General features: G+C 37.5%; 2 protein-coding genes and 1 long non-coding RNA gene across 15 annotated transcripts in view; 2 read left to right on the forward strand and 1 right to left on the reverse strand.

Moving 5' to 3' along the window:
- HERC4 (HECT and RLD domain containing E3 ubiquitin protein ligase 4) overlaps positions 1 to 7771 on the reverse strand; it is a 153268-nt gene extending 145497 nt beyond the window's left edge. For 7 of the 10 annotated variants that reach the window (XM_045437581.1, XM_045437578.1, XM_045437577.1 and 4 more), the window contains exons 1-2: positions 7658 to 7771; positions 5630 to 5933 (exon numbers count right to left, since the gene is read on the reverse strand). In XM_045437581.1, the coding sequence (XP_045293537.1) occupies positions 5630 to 5855 (226 nt within the window). In that variant the 5' untranslated portion in view covers positions 5856 to 5933; positions 7658 to 7771. Of the gene's footprint in view, positions 1 to 1001; positions 1134 to 5629; positions 5934 to 7175; positions 7290 to 7657 lie in introns of those variants that run through there. The other 3 variants (XM_045437579.1, XM_045437572.1, XM_045437580.1) reach the window with 2 other exon arrangements.
- Positions 7161 to 20616, forward strand: part of MYPN (myopalladin) — a 119796-nt gene continuing 106340 nt past the window's right edge. The window contains exons 1-2 of one of the 4 annotated variants that reach the window (XM_045437568.1): positions 7161 to 7261; positions 9659 to 9800. In XM_045437568.1, coding sequence (XP_045293524.1) covers positions 9760 to 9800 — 41 coding nt within the window. In that variant the 5' untranslated portion in view covers positions 7161 to 7261; positions 9659 to 9759. Of the gene's footprint in view, positions 7262 to 7698; positions 7808 to 7832; positions 7942 to 9252; positions 9324 to 9658; positions 9801 to 20616 lie in introns of those variants that run through there. The other 3 variants (XM_045437567.1, XM_045437564.1, XM_045437566.1) reach the window with 3 other exon arrangements.
- On the forward strand, positions 9807 to 16710 carry LOC123576588. The gene is made up of 2 exons (XR_006701498.1): positions 9807 to 10006; positions 16499 to 16710. It is a non-coding gene; the product is annotated as an uncharacterized LOC123576588 (long non-coding RNA).

Consider the following 20616-nt stretch of genomic DNA (forward strand, 5'->3'; position numbering starts at 1 on the left):
CTTATTAGATTTTCTTTAATAGTTACCTGATTAAAGATTATTCTTTAATATGGGTATGATACATACCCAGGTACTTGATACGCTTTCTAGCCTAGGAAGACATTTATAAGTATCTATGAAGTGAGATTTATTTCTTCAAAGCAATGATAAAAATACATATGGTATCTGTGAGAAATGAGCTTTAATAGTACTACACATTTTTATGACACTGGGAACACAGAACCCTAAGAATACTTACTAAAGAGATGATGGAAACTAGACCACTTAAGCTTTCACCTGCTACAAGGATTCCTGCCCAAACCACGAAACTGAAATCTACCATACTCCTGTTTTTTCAAGGAAAGTAAATGGTTCACTCCCAATCAAGTAAAAACACCAGCATACCAAAAACAAAGAAAAAAAAAAAATCAGTTCTAAATCCTTTAAAGAAGCCTCTATTTGTTAGGCTGCTCAGATTAGGCATCTACTTCTATTATTGCCTTCTCCAGGGTTAAAGGTTTTAATAAAGCATTCACCAAACCAATGCATCCTACTTAGAGATACATGGCAGACTTAATACAATATAACTAATCCAAGTTCCAATGTTGACACCAAATCAATCCCACCTGGCAGTTACTATGGATCTTGGATAGCACAGCATAGCATTAGACAACAAAGGGATATAGAATGAGATATATAAAAGAAGAAAGAGAAAAGACTGGGTTACCACAGTAGTTTGTTCAAATATTATTATTCATACCACACAAGGTTATAATGAAGTACCAAAGTGGTATCACAATGCAAGCATCTTGGTAAAATAATGATTTATTTCAAAAGGCCATCAAATAAAATGGCAAAGAAACAAATTAGTATTTGATCTGCCTCAAATAGAAGATATTATTGTAAATAATTCTAAACATAAGAACAATTTAGTGAATAAGATAGGAGACTGGTAGACTTAATTTTTCAGATTCAATTTATAGATGTTCACCAGTCACCTGCTGTTTTGACAAGTTACTTACCAACTTGTGCTGCCATTTCTCCGTAAATTTATCCCCTAAGATGAGGATAATTCTTGCAAATTGTGTCACAAGCATTTTGAAAGGAACCATGAGTTATTGTGTAATGCTCTTGATATTCCTCAGATGTAGGGTCCTACACAAAGTAAAGTATTATTATACATCTCTCTAACAGTAGTCATCTGTTTGCATTATGATTTTTTTTTCCCTACCCTTGACACTGTGTTCTTGGGCACTAACCTTCCTCAAAGTAAAGTGTCCAAAGCAAGCCTCCATTCCTGACCCAAGTAATTACTTTTTTTCAAGTCTTCAAATCATCCACATCTTTCTCATCCTTGGAAGGTATCATGAAAAGTAGGAGTTATAAAACATAATAAGCTTCTCTGGTATTATATGCTTTGGTTCAATAATATGTGGGATAATATGGTATTTATAATCTGCTCTTGTGAATAATTTTATTTCACATATTTATACATTTTCCTATGTTACTTTTAAAATTTCAACTATATTTTAAGTAGTTCACTTATAGATTTATGTTTTATGAACAGAAAGAGCAAGTCAGAAAAATGAAGAAGCAAAAGGGCAAGCAAGTAATTACTGCTATGTGACCAAAATGCTTTCACTGGACTGACTCAACAGCAGAAATCACCATTTTGAGATACAATAAACAGAATCGATGCTCATGATTTTTACATCTTCTGTAGAAGAGTTGAGCATAGGCTACAACATATTTTATCATACTATTCAAAACTTTGTTGCTGACTTTGCTAATCAAGTTAGTCTTCAGCTCAGAAAAAAATACATATATGTGAATTTTTAGTTTGTGTTGGCACAATATTGTATCTTGAAAACAGAACTCTCAACCTTCTTATACAGTGCCTAAAATGGCTTATTTCTGAATTTATATATGGGAAGGGAGGAGATAATAAAACATGGTATCTTCATTGTACAACTTATAAAAGAGAAAATTTTTAAGGTTTTTTTTTTTAACTCTCAGAATTACATTAAAATACTGATGGAAACTAGTTTCCTCCCAGGTTAATATTCTTTTATCTTCTAAATATGGCAGGGAAAACCTTTGTGGGATAAAGGTAAAACCACATGATTTAGCATGGTCCCTTAACATTGGCTAGCCTACTACTCGTTAGTCTCAATCTCATTTTACTTTATTTTACAAATGAGGACCATAACACCTGCCCTAGATACCATACAAGATCATTGAGGATTCAATGAGATAATCTAACTAAAAGAACTCTGTAAACCTCGAAAAGCTATCAAAACAGTAATTTTTAAAAAAACTATATCACATTATTTACAAATTTATGATCGTATAATATATAGTACTGTTTCTAACATGAAACAAATGGAAATAGATGTGCAAAACATTAGGACCATGGTTACCAAATAATACCTATGATTGAATATACAGTGAATAAATGATCTTGTTAAGAAAAGTACACTTCCTATACTTTATCTTAAAATCTTCAGAAGTGAATTTGGAAGGAAATATAAATAAAACTATTTAGATGGACTGGTCTAGCCTTTTAAAGATCAAATATATTTACCTGTTACCTATGAATTAAGAGCAAATAGCTAAAAAAAAAAGGTTTTAAAAAATTCTTATGAAGGAAAAATACACACATGAAAGTGAAATAGATGTTCACTTCTCTGGAAATAATCAGAGCTAGTAGTGATACCAAGGGATATACATATACGAGAGGACGAAAATGAACATGGACACAATCTATACTCTTGGTATAATAAAGGATATCAGTGAACCCTTCAGATGTGGTTCCTAAAATTTTCAGAATGGAAACCTCTCCCAACAGGCCACAGGTCAAATCTATTTACTACACTATAAGGCTGAGTCCTCGGTAGGTTATGATAACTCTCAAGAATAGCTTACCCTTAATGAAGCCACCTGTTTCTCTTTCATATATATTACAGAATATTTAGTATGCTTATTTATAAGCCAGTCTCTACAAGCAAACAATTCCTAGCTCCCTCCTTTCTGTTTGCTTTCTTTCTGTCAGTTTAAAGCTCTGACAAAGTGAATTTTGTTTATTATGTGGTTCCAGAAATTCAATCAGACTCACTCAATTACCAAAAACTTTAAAACCAATTAAATAAGAACTCCTTACCTTTTAATTCAGTCCTCAAACTCACAAAAAAAAAAAAAAAGTTGGGCAAGGAGTACATTCAAATCTATTAAAGAATTATTCCCAAAGGAAATAATTTTAGTTAAAAAACATTAACAGTTTCCACTCAAACACCATAAATCAAAACTAAGCTTAAAAGAAAAGTCCCTATCAGAGTAACTACCTCCTTTTGAACTTTTACTTTCTCCTACCTCTGTAACCCAGATATACATCAATGAATCACTGAATCTGGACACTTCTAGTAAAAAGCTTTTCTCAAGATAAGGATCCTCTCCTATAAAACTAAACTACTTGAGCTCCAGATTTATTTTCTGCCTAGTTATGTGATCAATGGTTGAATTAAAATTAAGACTTCATTTTCTTCCAGAAATATTTAATTTATCCCACAATGACATTTCCCATCAATTAAATTTCCTAGTTTCAAGGTATATATCATATCATGTCAACTTTCAATTCTCTCCAGCTATTTCATTTTATGTATGCCTTAATTCCCAGCCCAGCCTCTAAATTTTTCAAAGACAAAGTTCATGCCTTTCATTTTTATATTCCATGAATGTACCCTGGACAATGAGGCAATCCTAAATAGGTAATGTAAATTAGGTTAAACCCACCCTCCCAATTTTATATTACCAAATAATGCTTTCAAGATGAATCAATACAGTGATATAAATGTCACAATGTAATCATCACAATGTCAACATGACCACAAAAAAACCTCTTCTGGCTAGTTAAGTTTCCCAGAATCTTACCTACAGAGTTAAAAGCTGTTAAAGACACATACTATTACTGCAAAGGGTCTACCCTTGCCCTGGACACAAAGCAGATGCTTAATAACATTTAAAAACTTTAAACTTTAATAAACTTCAGTAACTATATTGGCAATTTCTATGTGCTGGCTTTGCACTTTTTATCTGCCCTACAACCTCTCAGAAATTACTAAAGCAATACAGAAATATATTCAATTATTTCTGTGGAGCATGTTAAGTATAAGAAAAGCAACAGCCCCAAAACCATGAAAATCTCAACTTGAGGCAGCATTCCAAGCTAAACAAAAAAGGTAAAGAATACATCTGCCTCTGAAGCAGTGATAACAAGTACATAACAATAAATTACCATTCGTGTCTACACATGACAACCTCAAAACCTAAGATATGAAATTCTGATAAGATTCCAGAAAATATTCTTAGTGAGGTGGAATACAAGACAGCTGCCACTTTACCTTTAGAGCTCTGCAATAATTAAACCTACTGTGTTAAGGATTACTACCATTCATCCAAAAGACTTAAATTACAAATTAAGCCACAAAGAAAAAGATTAAGACCCTACCAACAAAGAAAGGATGAAAACTATACAGTATTTACAAGTTAGAAAGGTGAGGTTTGGCATGGTGGTGAGATGACATGAAAGATGAATAACATGCCTTAATATTTAATATCTTACTATTTTATACCTACATTAACCTCTCAAAAGTAGACTAACAATAGCAATCACTTAAATAATGAAGTGGTAAAGAAGAATAATTGCCATAGAAAATGCTTAAGTGCCATTATTGTTGAAGTTAAAGAAGAATCTGTAAATCAGTACTGCTATGGTCTATCTTATCTGAATTTACCATCTTAAGAATTAACTTTTAGTAATCATAATGGAGTCTTCTTCAATTTCTTTCATAAGCTTTCCATAGTTTTCAGTGTATAGACTGATCAAAATTGAGAGCAAAATTCACACAACAATAATTCCAAGTGTGGTAATACCTTATTTTAAAATACGTACATATATTTAGGAAAAGAAAATGTGAGATGTGACCAAATTCCTCAAAATTCTCATTACACTAAAAATTATTTTACATTTGGCTTATATGACTCCTACAAAATCAGGACATATTATAGTCACAAAACTTTTAATAGCTGATGCTACTACCTCAAAGTAGGAGATTAGAGGAATAAAACATATTTCAAACTAAACCAAATAAAATTATGTATATAAAATACTAGAGTAGGGACAACAATAGAAAAACTAGGATGTATGTCAGGCAAGCTTCCATCTTATTTATTTTTCTCTGATGTACAGAAAACAACACAGTAAATTATGCAATTAAAATCTGCCAAGGTGGCTGAATACTACTTATTAAACAGGACCTACATTCTATATATGCTCTATACCTATATATTCTATACTAAAGACAAAGTGTATCCACACTGCATGCTGGTTTTCTCAACTGTTTTATATCACCATAATTATGTTCTGAAACCAAAGCTTCATACAATAAGGGTTCACAACAATAATAGTTTAAAAAAACAGAAACCACAAAATAAGTACTCAGAAGCATGCAAATGTAAAGGATATATTTAACTCCTAGTTTGCTTTTAAAGCTTGATAAAAAAATATGGGTTTAGGACTAGAGAAATTATTTGACATTTCAAGCTAACAAGATACAAATATTAGAAATAGTAAACAAAAAATTTTTCAACTTACCTGGTTTCTTTCTGGATTTTTCATGACCTAGCTGTCCTAGATCATTACATCCACACGTGTACACTGTTCCATCATCCAGAACAAATACAGTATGTCTGAGTCCACATCCCACATCTCGGACCTTTTTATTTATAAAAAAGTCACTTTTTCTGGGCTCTAGTACAATTTCTTCATCAATTCCACCTAACCCTAGCTGTCCAAAAGATGCATTTCCCCAGCACAACATGTTTGTAATTCTTTTGGTCTTCCAGTTTCAATATAAAATTTCCTCTGAAACACTGGAAAGTTGGAGGTATCCCTATGTCTGAGGAAATAAAAAAAAAGTTAATATGACTTCAAAGGAAACATGTTTAATTGCTCTTTAAAGTGCTAGGCTACAATAATCACTATATAGTAAACATGGAATCTATTTTATGATATGCTACATTAAGGACTATCCAGTTTCAAAAACCAATCAGTTGTATTTTTAAAAATATGTCATACATTAACATTTGCAGAAAATGGTTTACTCTCCATGATTCTTTGCAAAATTTAAAACATGTGGACTAGTTTTGACTTTTTGCTATCTTGTGATAGACTAACAAAAATATTAAGTACCTTAATGAAATTCATTTTAGCTTCACTTTAAATAATTTTATCCTGAGCAAGAAATAAAACCGGCAAAACCAAGTATATATACAGTGAAAAATTTTGCCAGTTACACAAACATAAAACCTTTCAATCTCCCTCAAAAAACCTTTTAATACCTACCTCTACATCAGCCGACAACTTAAGTTCTTGTAATCAAAATAAAACCAATTATGTAAACTTTAAATCCCCCAGAATTTAAATGATCTAATTACTGAAATAATAGGCCTTCCAGAAAAGTATGGTTCTCTCCCGTCAAACCTCAATCTTAAGACAATCGCCTGTGACCTCATCACTTACTTAAATTTAAAACTAAATCCACGCACATAACCACATACAAAAGAAAATATGCAGTTTAAGTATAAAGATGGTCTCCCAAATTCAACATTTTCTATTATAAGTGGTAATCCTGATTGAAAAATATTTCCCCGGGAAAATCTGTATCTATCTATATACCTCTGAGACAAGTATTTGAAAATGGGGGAGAAAATTGCAAATAACCCTAGCACTGAAGATTTTTCAAGAACAGAAATGGGGGCTGGGACATTGATAGTCTGGTGGCGAAATCTGTAGAACTTTCCAGTACACTGGAAAAGACATGGATATCAAAGAGACCACTTCATCTAAACCCACACAGATTTTTAAACACATCGCGTTACTAAATCACACAATTACAGGAAGTCAGCCTATTCCCGTTGTTGTCACCCACATTCCTTACACAGAACCTAAGAAGTTTCAAAACCCAACTTTCCTACGTTCGGGCTAGCAATTGCCAAAGCTGTCCATTCCATGACCTATCCATTCAGAGAAGTTTGATTTCATTCTTTTGGGACATCGGAACTCGATGGTTCCCGAGAGTTCTGCATTGTCTAACCGTATTTATTTTTATTTTTTTTAAGAATAGAGGACAGAAAAATACCTCCAAATTCAGCGCACAAGGTTTAACCATCCTTTTCTTTAAAAAAGGCAGAAGGAATGGAAAAGGCGTCCTCTCGCCAGCAACAGGTAGGGAAATGAGAAGCACTTTACTCCCATCATTCCCTGAACAGACACTCAGCCTCAGCTCATGGGAACCAGGAGAGCGAAATCGACTGCACACACCCAACCCCGCGGGCCGACCATTCAACTACGGCAATCTCCCGCTCGCAGCAGCCGCAGAGGCCAGCCGACGAGGCTCCGCACTTGGGCGGCCCTCAGTCCGAGGGAGGCCCTAGCCCAGGGAGGTGCGACATTCCAGCCCCCCGGCCAGAGAGCACCGACACAGTCCTCGTCCCCCGCCCCCCACCCTAAGGAAGCGCTGAGAAAGCAGCCAGCGCCAGGCGGGCCTGTATCCGCCCAGCCCAGCCAGCCCCCTCCCTAACGCCGTCACACGCCCCCGAATCCACCGGGGCAACGACTCACCCAGCCCCTCAAGGCAGGGGAAGCCCAGGGCGACGGGGGGCGGCGCCACCCCAGAAAGCGAGGCAATCGCGGCAGCTAAGGCAGGTCTCCAGCTCCTGGACCCTCCTCCTTCAGCCAGCGGCTGCGAACACCAGAGCTCCTCCGGCGTCGGTACTGTCCGCTGCTCTCTTCCCCAGCTCCTGTGAAACTTTACCGGGTACCTCAGAGAAAAGCAGCAGCCACCGCTGTCCAGTTCAGAGACAGCCGTCAGCGACCCGGATGGAGCGGGCGGGGAAGGACAGGAGGCAAGCGGGGCGGAGAGCGCGAGGGGTGGGGAGAGTTGGGGAAGAGACTGGGGAGGAGAAGGGAGAGGGGGAAGGTAGCTCGCGGGGAGGGGGGAGGGGAGGGGCAGGCCGGAAGTGAGCCATGGAGCACGCGCGCGAGCCCTCACACTTCCCAGCCCGCGCGCCTGCGCTGGAATCCTCCCAGGGCACCTCGACCCTGGCGCTTGCGCAGTGTGCTGTTTTGCGTTGCTTTAAGAGGAAAATGCCAAATACAGAAGTTGGGAGTTTGCGAAGGCGAGTTGGGGTGATTGGAGTGTCTTGTAAGAACGCTTCTGCGCTCAGAAGGGCCTTTTAGTGAAGAAAATCTCTTCCTTTGTTGGTTTGGTTGTCTTTCTGCTCCTAGGTTCCAGTCTATTATTTCAGTCTACCTTTTTTCCAAGGCGAATTTAAAGTAACCGATAAACATCACCTATACGAATATAAAGGCGGGTGAAGCCTTTTATTTTACCCTTACCCTCAACCGGAGCTAGTTAGTCTGAGGATGCCAGGTATGTTCGCAGCTCTGACTGAACCTACTGGCATTGAATATCAGCAGCACCAGTTCGGTCTCCTAGTGAAGTGATGGCTGCACTTTTCTGCGCTCTCCCTGAAAGATAAACTTACAGAGAAGCGCTTCCATTCAGAGAAAATTGAGCAGTGCATGTGACGAGAGTCCCTGCTTCATACAAACGAAGTCTGGCTTTCCTAGGGCAGTCTTCATAACAACCTCTTAAAAAGGAGGAAAATTTGAAACAAGGCACTCTTGAAATTTTGTTGGACTTTGCTAGACCTGTGAGTTTGGCGTGAATGTTGAGAACTCAGGAAGAATTCCACAAATAGCCACATTTCTTTATGTCATTGAAATATCTATTTTAGATTAGGAAATGCCTGTGCTAGAATATGTATGTGCGTTATTTTCTTAGGGATGCCACAATAAAATATCAATTGGATGGCTTAAAACAACAAATTTATTGTCTCGCAGTTACAGAGCCCAGAAGTTAGAAATTAGTGTGGCAGCAGGATTAGTTCTCCCTTGATGTCTCAAAGGAGAATGTTTTCCATACATTTTTAGCTTCTGGGGGTTGCTGACAATCCTTGGTATTTCTTGGTTTATAGATGCATCACTCTAATGTCCGTCTCCATCTCTGCCAACACCATGGTGTTCTTCCTGGTGTGTCTGTGTCCAAATTTCCCTCTTATAAGGACACCATTCATTGGGTTAAGGCCCACCCTGATCCATTATGACCTATTTTTAACTGGATTACATCTGCAAAGACCCTCTTTCCAGATAAGGTCACATTTTCAGATACTGGAATTTAGGATTTAACCATATCTCTTTGGGGGATCCAGTTCAACCCAACATAGTATGTTATAGAAACAAGTATAAAAATGACAAGATACTCAAACAAACATAATTTCAATATTGGGAGAGGTGGGAATACTAACAAAACATACTCTATTCTTATTTTATTATTCTCCTTTGCCCTTTTAGGACTTTTGTTGTCTTTTAACCTTAAGGACTTGATGTCTCAGTATATCATTAAAGGGGAAGTTATGGGATCTGGGATCTTTAAGATATGTACTTGACACTGCAACAAATAAACAGTAAAATTTGAGTGGCATAGCATAATTGAAGTATATTTTATCTTTTAACAGTCCAAATGAGTGTTCCTAATGACTGATGAAACTGATTTTCCAGGAACAGTGAGAGATGGAGGCACAGAGAGCCTCTTAAAACGCTTGTCGGGGAGGTGCCATGTACCACTTCTGCGCCAACATTTGCAAGAACTACACACCTAGATGCAAGGAGACTGGGAAACAATACCTGTCCAAGTTCCCAGGTACTTCTGTAAACCATGGAAGAGAAAGCATGAATTGGTAGACAGCTATCTCTGCCACATGGATGCATCTCTGTATGGAATATTTTTAAAGCTAGGTCTTGCTTGTTAGAAAGTGGAAAGAACATTTCTAGATGTTTGTTTTAATCTTATAAATCTATGAAACTGTGGTGCAAGATCTTAGAAAACAACGTGTGATTATCTTTAAGGTAAGACAAGTATAGGTTCAGAGAGTTATTGGGATAATGTAAATTTGTTGTATAAAAGCATTAGATCAATGAGCATGGCCTGTAGTGCTGGTTTCTCTGGATTCATAGCCTGAAGCTACAGGCCATCTCATACTTCTATCCTTCTATCCTCCCAAAGACACCTCCAGACATTTATTAATGGTCTGTTTTACAGAAAATTACTTCTCAGTCACAATTTTTATAGATCGGGAATATTAATCATATCTCACTGGGTTGTTGTGAGGATTTAATAAGATAACATGTACTGTGCCTTGTACCTGGCAAGTGTTTTGAAAATACTAGCTTTTTATTTATTTATTTAATTAAAAAAAAATTTTTTTTTAATGTTTTTATTTATTTTTGCGACAGAGAGAGACAGAACATGAGCAGGGGAGGGCCAGAGAGAGAGGGAGACACAGAATCAGAAGCAGGCTTCAGGCTCTGAGCTGTCAGCACAGAGCCCGATGCGGGGCTCGAACCCACAGACTGAGATCATGACCTGAGCCGAGTTGGATGCTTAACCGACGAGCCACCCAGGCGCCCCAATACTAGCTTTTTAAAAAAAATTTTTTTAGTGTTTATTTTTGAGAGAGAGGGAGACAGAGCCCAAGCAGGGAGGGACAGAGAGAGAGAGAGAGAGACACAGAATCCAAAGCAGGTTCCAGGCTCTGAGCTGTCATCACAGAGCCCGACGGGGGGCTCAAATCCACGAACTGTGAGATCATGACCTGAGCCGAAGTTGGATGTTTAACCGACTAGCCATCCAGGAGCCCCCAAAATATTAGCTTTTATTATTACTAATATTGTCTGTCCTGAACTACAAGGTGTAAAACAACATTTGAGAAAGCATTTCCTCTCACCAGTAATGGTATAATTTTAATTTAGAAAGAAAGTAAAATACTTTTTATCTGTTCTTTTCATTAAAAAAAATTATAATGCGGGACACCTGGGTGGCTCAGTCGGCCCCACGTCCAGCCCCGCGCCGGCTCTGGGCTGACAGCTCGGAGCCTGGAGCCTGTTTCTGATCCTGTGTCTCCCTCTCTCTCTGCCCTTTCCCCCACTCTCACTTTGTCTCACTCTGTCTCTCAAAAATAAATAAATGTAAAAAAAAAAAATTTTTTTTTAAATAATAATGCTCAGACTGTTGAGAGACCACTAAAAGGGTATTCGTTATGTCCCAGGCTATCCCTTGCTACTTTCCATCCAGCAATACTGCTTCTGCTGGAACTCACCTCACCTCCTTCATTGACGTCTCTACTCATCACCTCTCCACTCTTCCTTCACCACCCTATCCATAATACTACCCCCACCACTCTCTAGAATCTTTTTGTGCTTTATTTCATTTCTGTTATCACTACCTGATATTTTATTGCATAATATATAAAAGTATAATATTATATTTATTATAGTACATGTTATTACATGTCATATACAGATAAATTTTAAAATCGATAACTGGGGCTCCTGGGTGGCTCAGTCGGTTAAGTGTCTGACTTCGGCTCAGGTCATGATCTTGCAGTTTGTGAGTTCGAGCCCTGCGTCAGGCTCTGTGCTGACAGCTTGCTCAGAGCTGGAGCCTGTTTAAGATTCAGTCTCTCTTTCTCTCTGCCCCTCCTCCACTCACACTCTGTCTCTGTCTCTCTCAAAAATAAATAAACATTTAAAAAAAATTTTTTAAATAGATAACCAGTTGTGTACAATCTAATATACAGCTTACCTTGAACAACACAGGTTTGAACTGCATGGGTCCACTTATATGAATTTTTTATAGTAAAATGCCATAAATGTATTTTCTTTATGACTTTTTAAATAGCATTTTCTTTTTTCTAGCTTACCTTTTGGTAAGAATACAATATATAATACCTATAACATACAAAATATATGTTAATCAGCTGTTGATATTATTGGTAAGGCTTCAGGTCAATAGCAGACTATTAGTAATGAAGTTTCAGGGGAGTCAAAGTTATACACAGATTTTCAACTCTGCTGATGATCAGCATCCCTAACCCCTGCATTGTTCAAAGGTCAGCTATATTAAATAGATAGATATATAACTTCTGTCTTCTCCACTATAATGAAAACTACAAAGGCAGGGGTTTTGTCTGTTTTACTCAGTGCTGTATTCCAAATATCTTGAACAGTTCCTGGCCTATAGCATATACTCAAAAAAATGTATTGAATTAATTAATTAATGGTGCTGGCAGCATTGTAAATTATCACAGCCTTTTTGTAAATAAATTTGGCAATAATGTTTCACAAGCCAGTAAATTTTGGGGTGCCTGGGTGGCTCAGTCAGTTAAGCATCCAACTTCAGCTCAGGTCATGCTCTCATGGTTCATGGGTTCCAGCCCTGCATCGGGCTCTGTGCTGACAGCTTGGAGCCCAGAGTTTGCTTCCGATTCTGTATCTCCCTGTCTCTCTGCCTCTCCCTCGTTCACACTCTGTCTCTCTCTCTAAAATAAATAAATATTTTAAAAAATTTTAATAAAATTTTTTTTAAAAAGCCAAAAAATTTCACTCAACAAAAGTTAACAATATTTGTTATGAGACATTGCACTATTTACCTGAATTATTTCACTTCTGGACTCTGGCCTAAGGACATACAAGATGCATTCAACAAATCTTTATTTAGCACCTACTAAATTCTAATAGGAGAGATAATAAAAACAAAGAGGCAGCAAATAGAATTATGAACAAAGATTTTTAGTGTAATGTGATTTCTAATAGCAGAAATTTTTTTTTTTTTTTTTATTTTTTTTTTTTTTAATGTTTTATTTATTTTTGAGATGGGGAGAGACAGAGCATGAACGGGGGAGGGGCAGAGAGAGAGGGAGACACAGAATCGGAAACAGGCTCCAGGCTCTGAGCCATCAGCCCAGAGCCCGACGCGGGGCTCGAACTCACGGACCGCGAGATCGTGACCTGGCTGAAGTCGGACGCTTAACCGACTGCGCCACCCAGGCGCCCCACTAATAGCAGAAATTAAAAACAACTTAAGTTCCACAATTGGAGAAATGGAATGTGTGGCAAGATTAATCTTTTTATTGTTAACATTGAAACAATTTGTCACCAATAACCACCAAGTCGTCGATTGATTCTGCCTTGAGTGGACAACTGGAAAAGCCTCCTCCAGTCATTTTACCCCCTCCTGCATTCCAAGTTTAGAGTCTTCAATCAAGTAGTTGTATGCCCACGTTTACTTGAGTCCCTCGGTGAATCCCTTCTTCTGGAGAGTTCTGCTCTTTCATCCCCTGTCTTATGGGCTCAATAGTTATCTCTTCTCCTTGGTCTTTGATCTAGCATTATGGCTCCAGCCTGAAATGTAAACAAGGCAGCCAAATCTTCTGTACAATTCTTCAGCAGATCTTTACTGAATACCTACTCCGTGCTGCCTTCCCACTTCTAGTTATAAATATAGTTATATACTATATATATATATACTATATATATATATGTACTATGCTATATATATACTATATATATGTATATAACTATGTATATATATGTATATACGCATACATATATATATTATGTATATACACATACATACATACAATTAGGGGCGCCTGGGTAACTCAGTCGGTTAAGCATCCTACTTCAGCTCAGGTCATGATCTCACGGTTCATGAGTTCGAGCCCTGCATCGGGCTTTCTGCTGTCAGCACAAAGCCCACTTAAGGTTCTCTGGGTCCCGTTCTCTCTGCCTCTTCCCTGCGCTCGCTCTCTCTCTCTCTCAAAAATAAAATAAACATTTAAAAAAAATCTTAACAACAAAAAAACAATTAGGTCAGGGTACCTGCTTGGCCCAGTTAGTTAAGCATCCAATTCTTGATTTTGGCTCAGGTCACGATCCCAAGATCATGAGATTGAGCCCCACATCCAGCTCCACACTGGGTGTGGAGTGTGCTTAAGATTCTCATTCTTTCTCTCTCTCCCCCTCTCCCTCCCTCACTCCCTCTTCCTCTCCCTCTGCCCCTACCCCCCATCTCTCAAAACAAACAAAAAAGGCACCAAATGAAAGTATTTCAAACTGTAATAAATACTAAGGAAAGAAACAAGAAGTAGAAATGGAGAATAGAGTAAGCCATTGAAATAGAATAGACAATGAAGGTCTCAGTGGAGGAGTTGCTATTAAAACTGAAAACAGGAGGCTCCTGGGTGGCTCAGTAGATTAAGTGTCTGACTTCATCTCAGGTCATGATCTCACAGTTCGTGAGTTCGAGTTCCGTGTCGGGCTCTGTGCTGACAGCTCAGAACCTGGAGCCTGCTTCAGATTCTGTCTCCATCTCTCTGCCCTTCCCCTGCTTGTGCTCTCTCTCTCTCTCTCTCTCTCTCTCAAATATAAAATAAAACATTTAAAAAAAACTTTTTAAACTGAAAACGAGTGCCTGGATATGGCTCAGTTCGTTAAGTGTCTGACTCTTGGTTTTGGCTCAGGTCGTGATCTCATGGTTCGTGAGATCAAGCCCTAAGTCAGGCTCCACACTGACAGAACACTCAGCACAGAGCCTGCTTGAGATTCTCTCTCTCTCTCTCTCTCTCTCTCTCTCTCTCTCTCTCTCTCCCCTCCCTTCCAAAAATAAATTTAAATAAGTAAATGTGAAAACAGAGAAGGATCAAGCCTTGTGAAGAGAGGAGCAAAGTGGAGCCCTTGAGGCAGGAAAGAACTTGGCATTTTCCAGAAATTGAATGAAAATTAGTGTAGATGGAGCTCAGGAACCCAGCTAGGTGTTTGGTGATAAGCAGTCAGAGGCTAGATCAAGTAGGTCATATTAAGGAGTTTTAGTGCAATTACTGCACTAAGGGTTTAAGGCAGGAGAGGGGGCATCAATTATAAGTGTTAAAAAGATTCCTTTGCTGCTGGACTGGACAGGATTGCTGAAGTAGAGGAGGGTAAAATGGAGGAAGTTATTTAGGAGGCTTTTGCAATAATCCAAATGAGAGATAATAGTGGTGGGGACTAAGGTAGTTGTGATGGAGATAAAGTGAAGAAGACAGTTTCAAAACATACTTTGGAGATAGGACTAACAGGGTTGTGATGGATGGTTTGTAGGGGATCACAGAATGGGAGGAATGGTGGGCTGCTCACTGGTATTTTTCTGACTTGAGGACATTTACAAATGAGAATGACTGGTGAGCGAAGAGGGAAGACACACTTTAACTAGGAGAAATTAAGTGTTCTGACCTTAAGTTTGAAAAACCAAGAGTGTGTTTCTGTATTCATTTCGTAGGGTTGCCATAACAAAATATCACAGACTGGTGGCATAAACAACAGAAAATTATTTTCCCTAAATTCTGGAGGCTAGAAGTTAGACATCAAGGTGTTGGCAGGTTTGGTTACTTCTGAAAGGCCTGTCTCCTTGGTTTGCATATTGCCCCCTTCTCCCTGGGTGATCACATTCCTTGGTCCATGTGTTCTCTGTGTCTTAGTCTCCTTATAAAGACACTGGTTATATTGGGTTGGGGCTCACCCACTTAACCTCAGTTTACTTTAATTACTTCTTTAAGCCGTATCTCCAAATATAGTCATATTCTGAGGTACTGGGGGTTAGGACTTCAGCATATGAATTTGGGGGAACATAATTCATCCCATAACAGTTTTTTTTTTTTCTTTTGAATTGCATTGTAAAAAGTCCTTCTGTTGGGGCACCTGGGTGTCTCAGTTGGTTAAGCACCCAACTCTTAATCTCAGCTCAGGTCATGATCTCACAGTTCGTGGAATCGAGCCCCACATTAGGCTCTGCCCTGACAAAGTGGAGCCTACTTGGGATTCTCTTTCTCCTCCTCTCTCTGCCCCTCCTCTCCTCAAAATAAATAAATAAACTTAAAAAAAAAAAAAGTCCTTCTGTTATCCTAGGTGTTTATTGTCCTAGCCCAAAGTGAGTGAGATAGAAAAACTCTCTTCTGCCACATAAATGAGAAATCACAGAAGAAAATTTGGCCTTCCTTTTTAATACATGCAAGCAAAACAATTTAATTGATAATATATGTAATGATATATGCCATTTAATCTATAACATAAAGAATAATTTTGAATATTTATTATAGAATCTTTCTCAACTGTCCTCACAATTATGCTAACATCCTTTCCTTCTCCAAATGTACATTCTGGCTTGAATTTCTTTTTTTTTTTTTTTCAATGTTTATTTATTTTTCAGAGAGACAGAGCATGAGTGGGGGAAGGGCAGAGAGAGAAAGAGACACAGAATCTGAAGCAGGCTCCAGGCTCTGAGCTGTCAGCACAGAGCCCGACGCGGGGCTCAAACTCATGAACTGTGAGGTCATGACTCAAGCCGAAATCGGATGCTTAGCTGACTGAGCCGCTGAGGCATCCCATTCTTTAATTTCTTTCACAGTGTTGCAGTGTCAAATGATAGTAATGTTCATATTATGAATATCTGAAACATTTTTAAATGCTTTCTTTTTGTAACTCCTTATAATTTATTTGTGTTTGCTTCCCATCCCCCAATTACAGGAATTCAGCTGACATTCAAATAGGCATAAGCCTGAAAAAATCACATGTAATGTGGTCCTTGACCAGTATGTGGGGATGTGTCCATGCCTTTGAAATTACAGTGTAAGTGCTCCAGTTACCACACTTTCTAAACAGAGAAAGTGCTCAAAACACCCTGGGGTTTTATTTTGTGTGTGTCTGTGACAGCAAAGAATAAAAACTGTTAAACAAAATCTTAACTGTGTGATAAACTATATGCTTTAAAATTAATTTTATCCCACAGCAATCATGAGATGAGGATTCTCTCAGTCCAATTAATAATGAACACTACCAAAGCAATATAATATGAAGTATGGGATCTATACTTATATGAATTTTTTAAGTCTGTGTTTTCTTTAAAAAAAAAAAAAAAAAACTATTGGGGCACCTGTGTGTCTCCTTCACTTAGGCGTCTGACTTTGGCTCAGGTCATGATATCACAATTCATGGGTTTGAGCCCCATGCCAGGCTCTCTACTGACAGCTCAGAGCCTAGAGCCTGCTTCCAATTCTATGTCTCCCTGTCTCTTTGCCCTCCCCTGCTTGTACTCTGTCTCTCAAAAAAAAAAAAAAAAAAAAGTAGCAATAAAGAGAAGAATCTCAACTCAGCTTAACAGTCAAACTTTTGGGTAGCAAATAGAATTATTTTGTTGCTACTGATTTCAGAGACTGTTATAAAGATATTGGAGGCTGGAAAGTTCTAATTTAGCTGTTAGAAATATGAAATCTTGGAAATTTGCTTTATTTTGTTCCTTGTCCTAGGTCCCACACCACCTAAATCATTAATATAACCATCAAGTCAAAGGGCAAGATTATATATATAGATATATATATACACACACGTATGGATACATACATATATATACATAACTATGCATATATATTTTTTATAAGTATATATTTTTAAGTGACATGTCTTACTGCCCTCAAACAGGACCAGAGCTAAAATTAATTGTACCTACAGGTCTTTGTCAAATTAACAGTACTACTTCTTTGAACAGAAATTAGCTACCGCATCATTATCTTCATCTATTGAATCTTTTATTAATAACTTTCAAAGTAATGGTATAAAAGAAACAGCCTTGCTATGTATCTTAATCGATTTTCACTTTTTATAAGGGGAACTGATAACATATTTCAGATTCTTAATTAAGCATTAGAAATCTTCTGAAGGCAGCACAGAGGACTGCAAAATTAAGGAGATGGAAAAAGCTTTTTAAACTCCCTCTCAAAAAAACAAAGATAGATGATAGATAGATAGATAAACTCCCTCTCAACACACACATACAACTCATATACTCTAGAACCAACTGATGGTTGCCTTCAACATACTGTAATTTTTATACTTATTGACTGCAAATTTTTTTTAAAATGTGTAGTGCTACTCATGCTTTCTCTTTGGAAAAATAAAAAGATTGTCATAGCTGGGATCAGAAATAAATAAAACAGACATTTTTATGGACAGATTTTCATTAGGGTTTGAAAATGTTATTATTATAGTCTCAATGTAAGATCTTACAGCCTGAAGGAACAGTTGAGCAGTAGTGACAAGGAAGGACAGAGTGTTCCTAGAAGACAAATTATAGTTGCCACCTCCACATTGCCTAAATACAGTTTAACCACATTAAAATGACAGAAATGTTTGTCCAAGAAGAATGTCATGCAGTTCAAGCTGCTGTTTTACTTTTAAAAAAAGAAAGAAATTACCCTTTGTAAACACAGGGATATTAAAAGTTGAAGTGTTGTGTGCTGTTCACTTTTAGCAAATAACAACCTCATCTGTTCAGTTTCAAACTGCTCCCATTCTCAAGTTCTGATAGTGTTGACAATAAAATAGAAATCCTGTGGAATGGTGAATGTTAAAATTGTTCTTAATGTGGAAAACATCTTTTTTAAAATTTAGTGGGGCTCCTGGGTAGCTCAGTCAGTTAAGCATCTGACTCTTGATTTGAGCTCAGGTTATGATCCCAGGGTCATGGAGATCAAGCCCTGTGTCAAGCACCACACTGAGTGTGGAGCCTGCTTAAGATTCTCTCTCTCTCCCTCAGCTCCTTTCCCCCACTCTCTCTCTAAAAAAAAATAATAAAATTTAAGGTACTGCATCATCAGAGAATCTACTTGCACACTAAATTAATCTATGGTAAGGGTGAAATATTTTACCATCCTTCTCTAACTTAGTTACAAATAGACTGGGTAAGATGGTTTATTTTATTTAACCTAAAAACTCTTCTGTTTATAATTTAAATTTGTTTAGTATGAAAAATTCTCATAAAATAGGTTTATTTTAAAATATTAATGCTTATTGTTAATAATTCAAACAAGTAAGGTACAAAGAATAATCATCAGAAATACCACCTTAGGAGATACACATGGCTAACATTTTATCAAACATTATTCTGATATTCTTCCCTACTCCAAAGTATATTGTACACTCACAGAGGTCAATGTAAGTTTATTTAATGGATCTTGGAGCTTTGTAACCTATTTTTACTTACCAGGGTGCTAAGGACCTCTTTCCAAGTATTGGGGAGCTTAAAGTTCACATAGAAGACATACCCAGATCATAAAACTACAGGGTGAACTATCCACAAATGTGAATAAATAATAGATATGTTCAGTCTTCTTCTGTTCAAACTGAATAAAAATCTTTTTTCCAGTGTTATTAAAATAGAATTGGCATATAACATTGTGTAAGTTTAAGGTGTACAATGTGATGATTTGATATATATGTGTATTGTGAAATGATTACCACAATAAGATTAATTAACACCTCTGTTACCTCAAAACATGTTGCCAACTTGAATGTACTCAGATATGTTGTTATACTAATAGTCATCATATGTGTTTTGACCACCTAGAATTTGCTTCTCCAGGTTCTTCAACCCTTCTGGCTCCATAGAATAGCAAAATGTTTTGTGGGGTATAAAGGAGAGCCTTGAGATACTGCTTAGCATATCCATCTTGTCTACTACACTTGCATGTTTATATTCTTTATGTTAATATGCAATTTGATTATACCAATAAATACGAAGACATAGTTGCCTTGTGGCCATAATTATTTAAACTTTCATCCCTCCTACCAGCACCTCAGTTCCAACTATGCAGCCTAGACTTGGACTTCTGCCATAGACTGTGGACTCTTTGGCCCATCCACACAACCACTGGCGTGGTATTTCTAAAATGCAGATTTGATCATATCTCCTTAAAATTTTTTATCATCTAGGTATTTAACATCTTATATAATCTTAACCTCCTCTGCAACCTCATACCAACCACATCCTCCAAATCATACCTTATCTTTATTTTACGAGCTCTGAAAAATTCTCTCTTAGGGGTGCCTGGTGGCTCAGGCAGTTAAGCGTCCAACTCGATTTCAGCTCAGGTCATGATCTCGAGGTTCGTGAGTTCAAGCCCCACGTCCCTGGTTGGGATTCTCTCTATCTCTCCCTTTCTCTCTCTCTCTGCCCCACTCCTGCTCGCTCTCGCTCTCTCTCTCTCTCTCTCTCTCTCTCTCTCTCTCAAAATAAATAAGTTCTTTCTCATACCATCCCACATTTTCATGTTATTTCTTTAACCTAGTGATATTAACATTTTTCAAGACTCAGCTCAAGCAGTACTTTCCTTGTGAAGACTTGCCCTGTCTGTGACAGTTGGGAGAACCCCATCCTCTCTGATGCCATCCTGTGTTATAGAACTTGCCACTTAACAGCATTATCAATTGCCTGCCTTCTCCCTCACTAGACTGCTAGCTCACAAGGTCAAGAACTTGGATCTTTTCATCCTTGTATTCTGAAGAATAAATGAATATAAATTGTTTCATATTTGTCAGAAGCTCTAATTGGCATAATTTTTATCTTTGAATAATAAAATATGAGAAATAAATTGTTAGAAAAATGTTGTTGTACAAAATCTTTCAAAACTGTGTCTCCAGGGAAGAAAGATATTTAAGAAACCCTCAGTGAAGAAGATAGAACATGTATATAATAAATATCCATTAAATATTTGTTAATTGAGCAGTTGTTCCTTGTTTAGATTATAATCTTTCTAAGGGAGGGACCTGCATTGTACTTTATTTATATTTCTTCCAGTGCCTAGCAGAGT

Source organism: Leopardus geoffroyi, chromosome D2 (assembly GCF_018350155.1).
Source record: "Leopardus geoffroyi isolate Oge1 chromosome D2, O.geoffroyi_Oge1_pat1.0, whole genome shotgun sequence".
NCBI lineage: Eukaryota > Metazoa > Chordata > Mammalia > Carnivora > Felidae > Leopardus > Leopardus geoffroyi.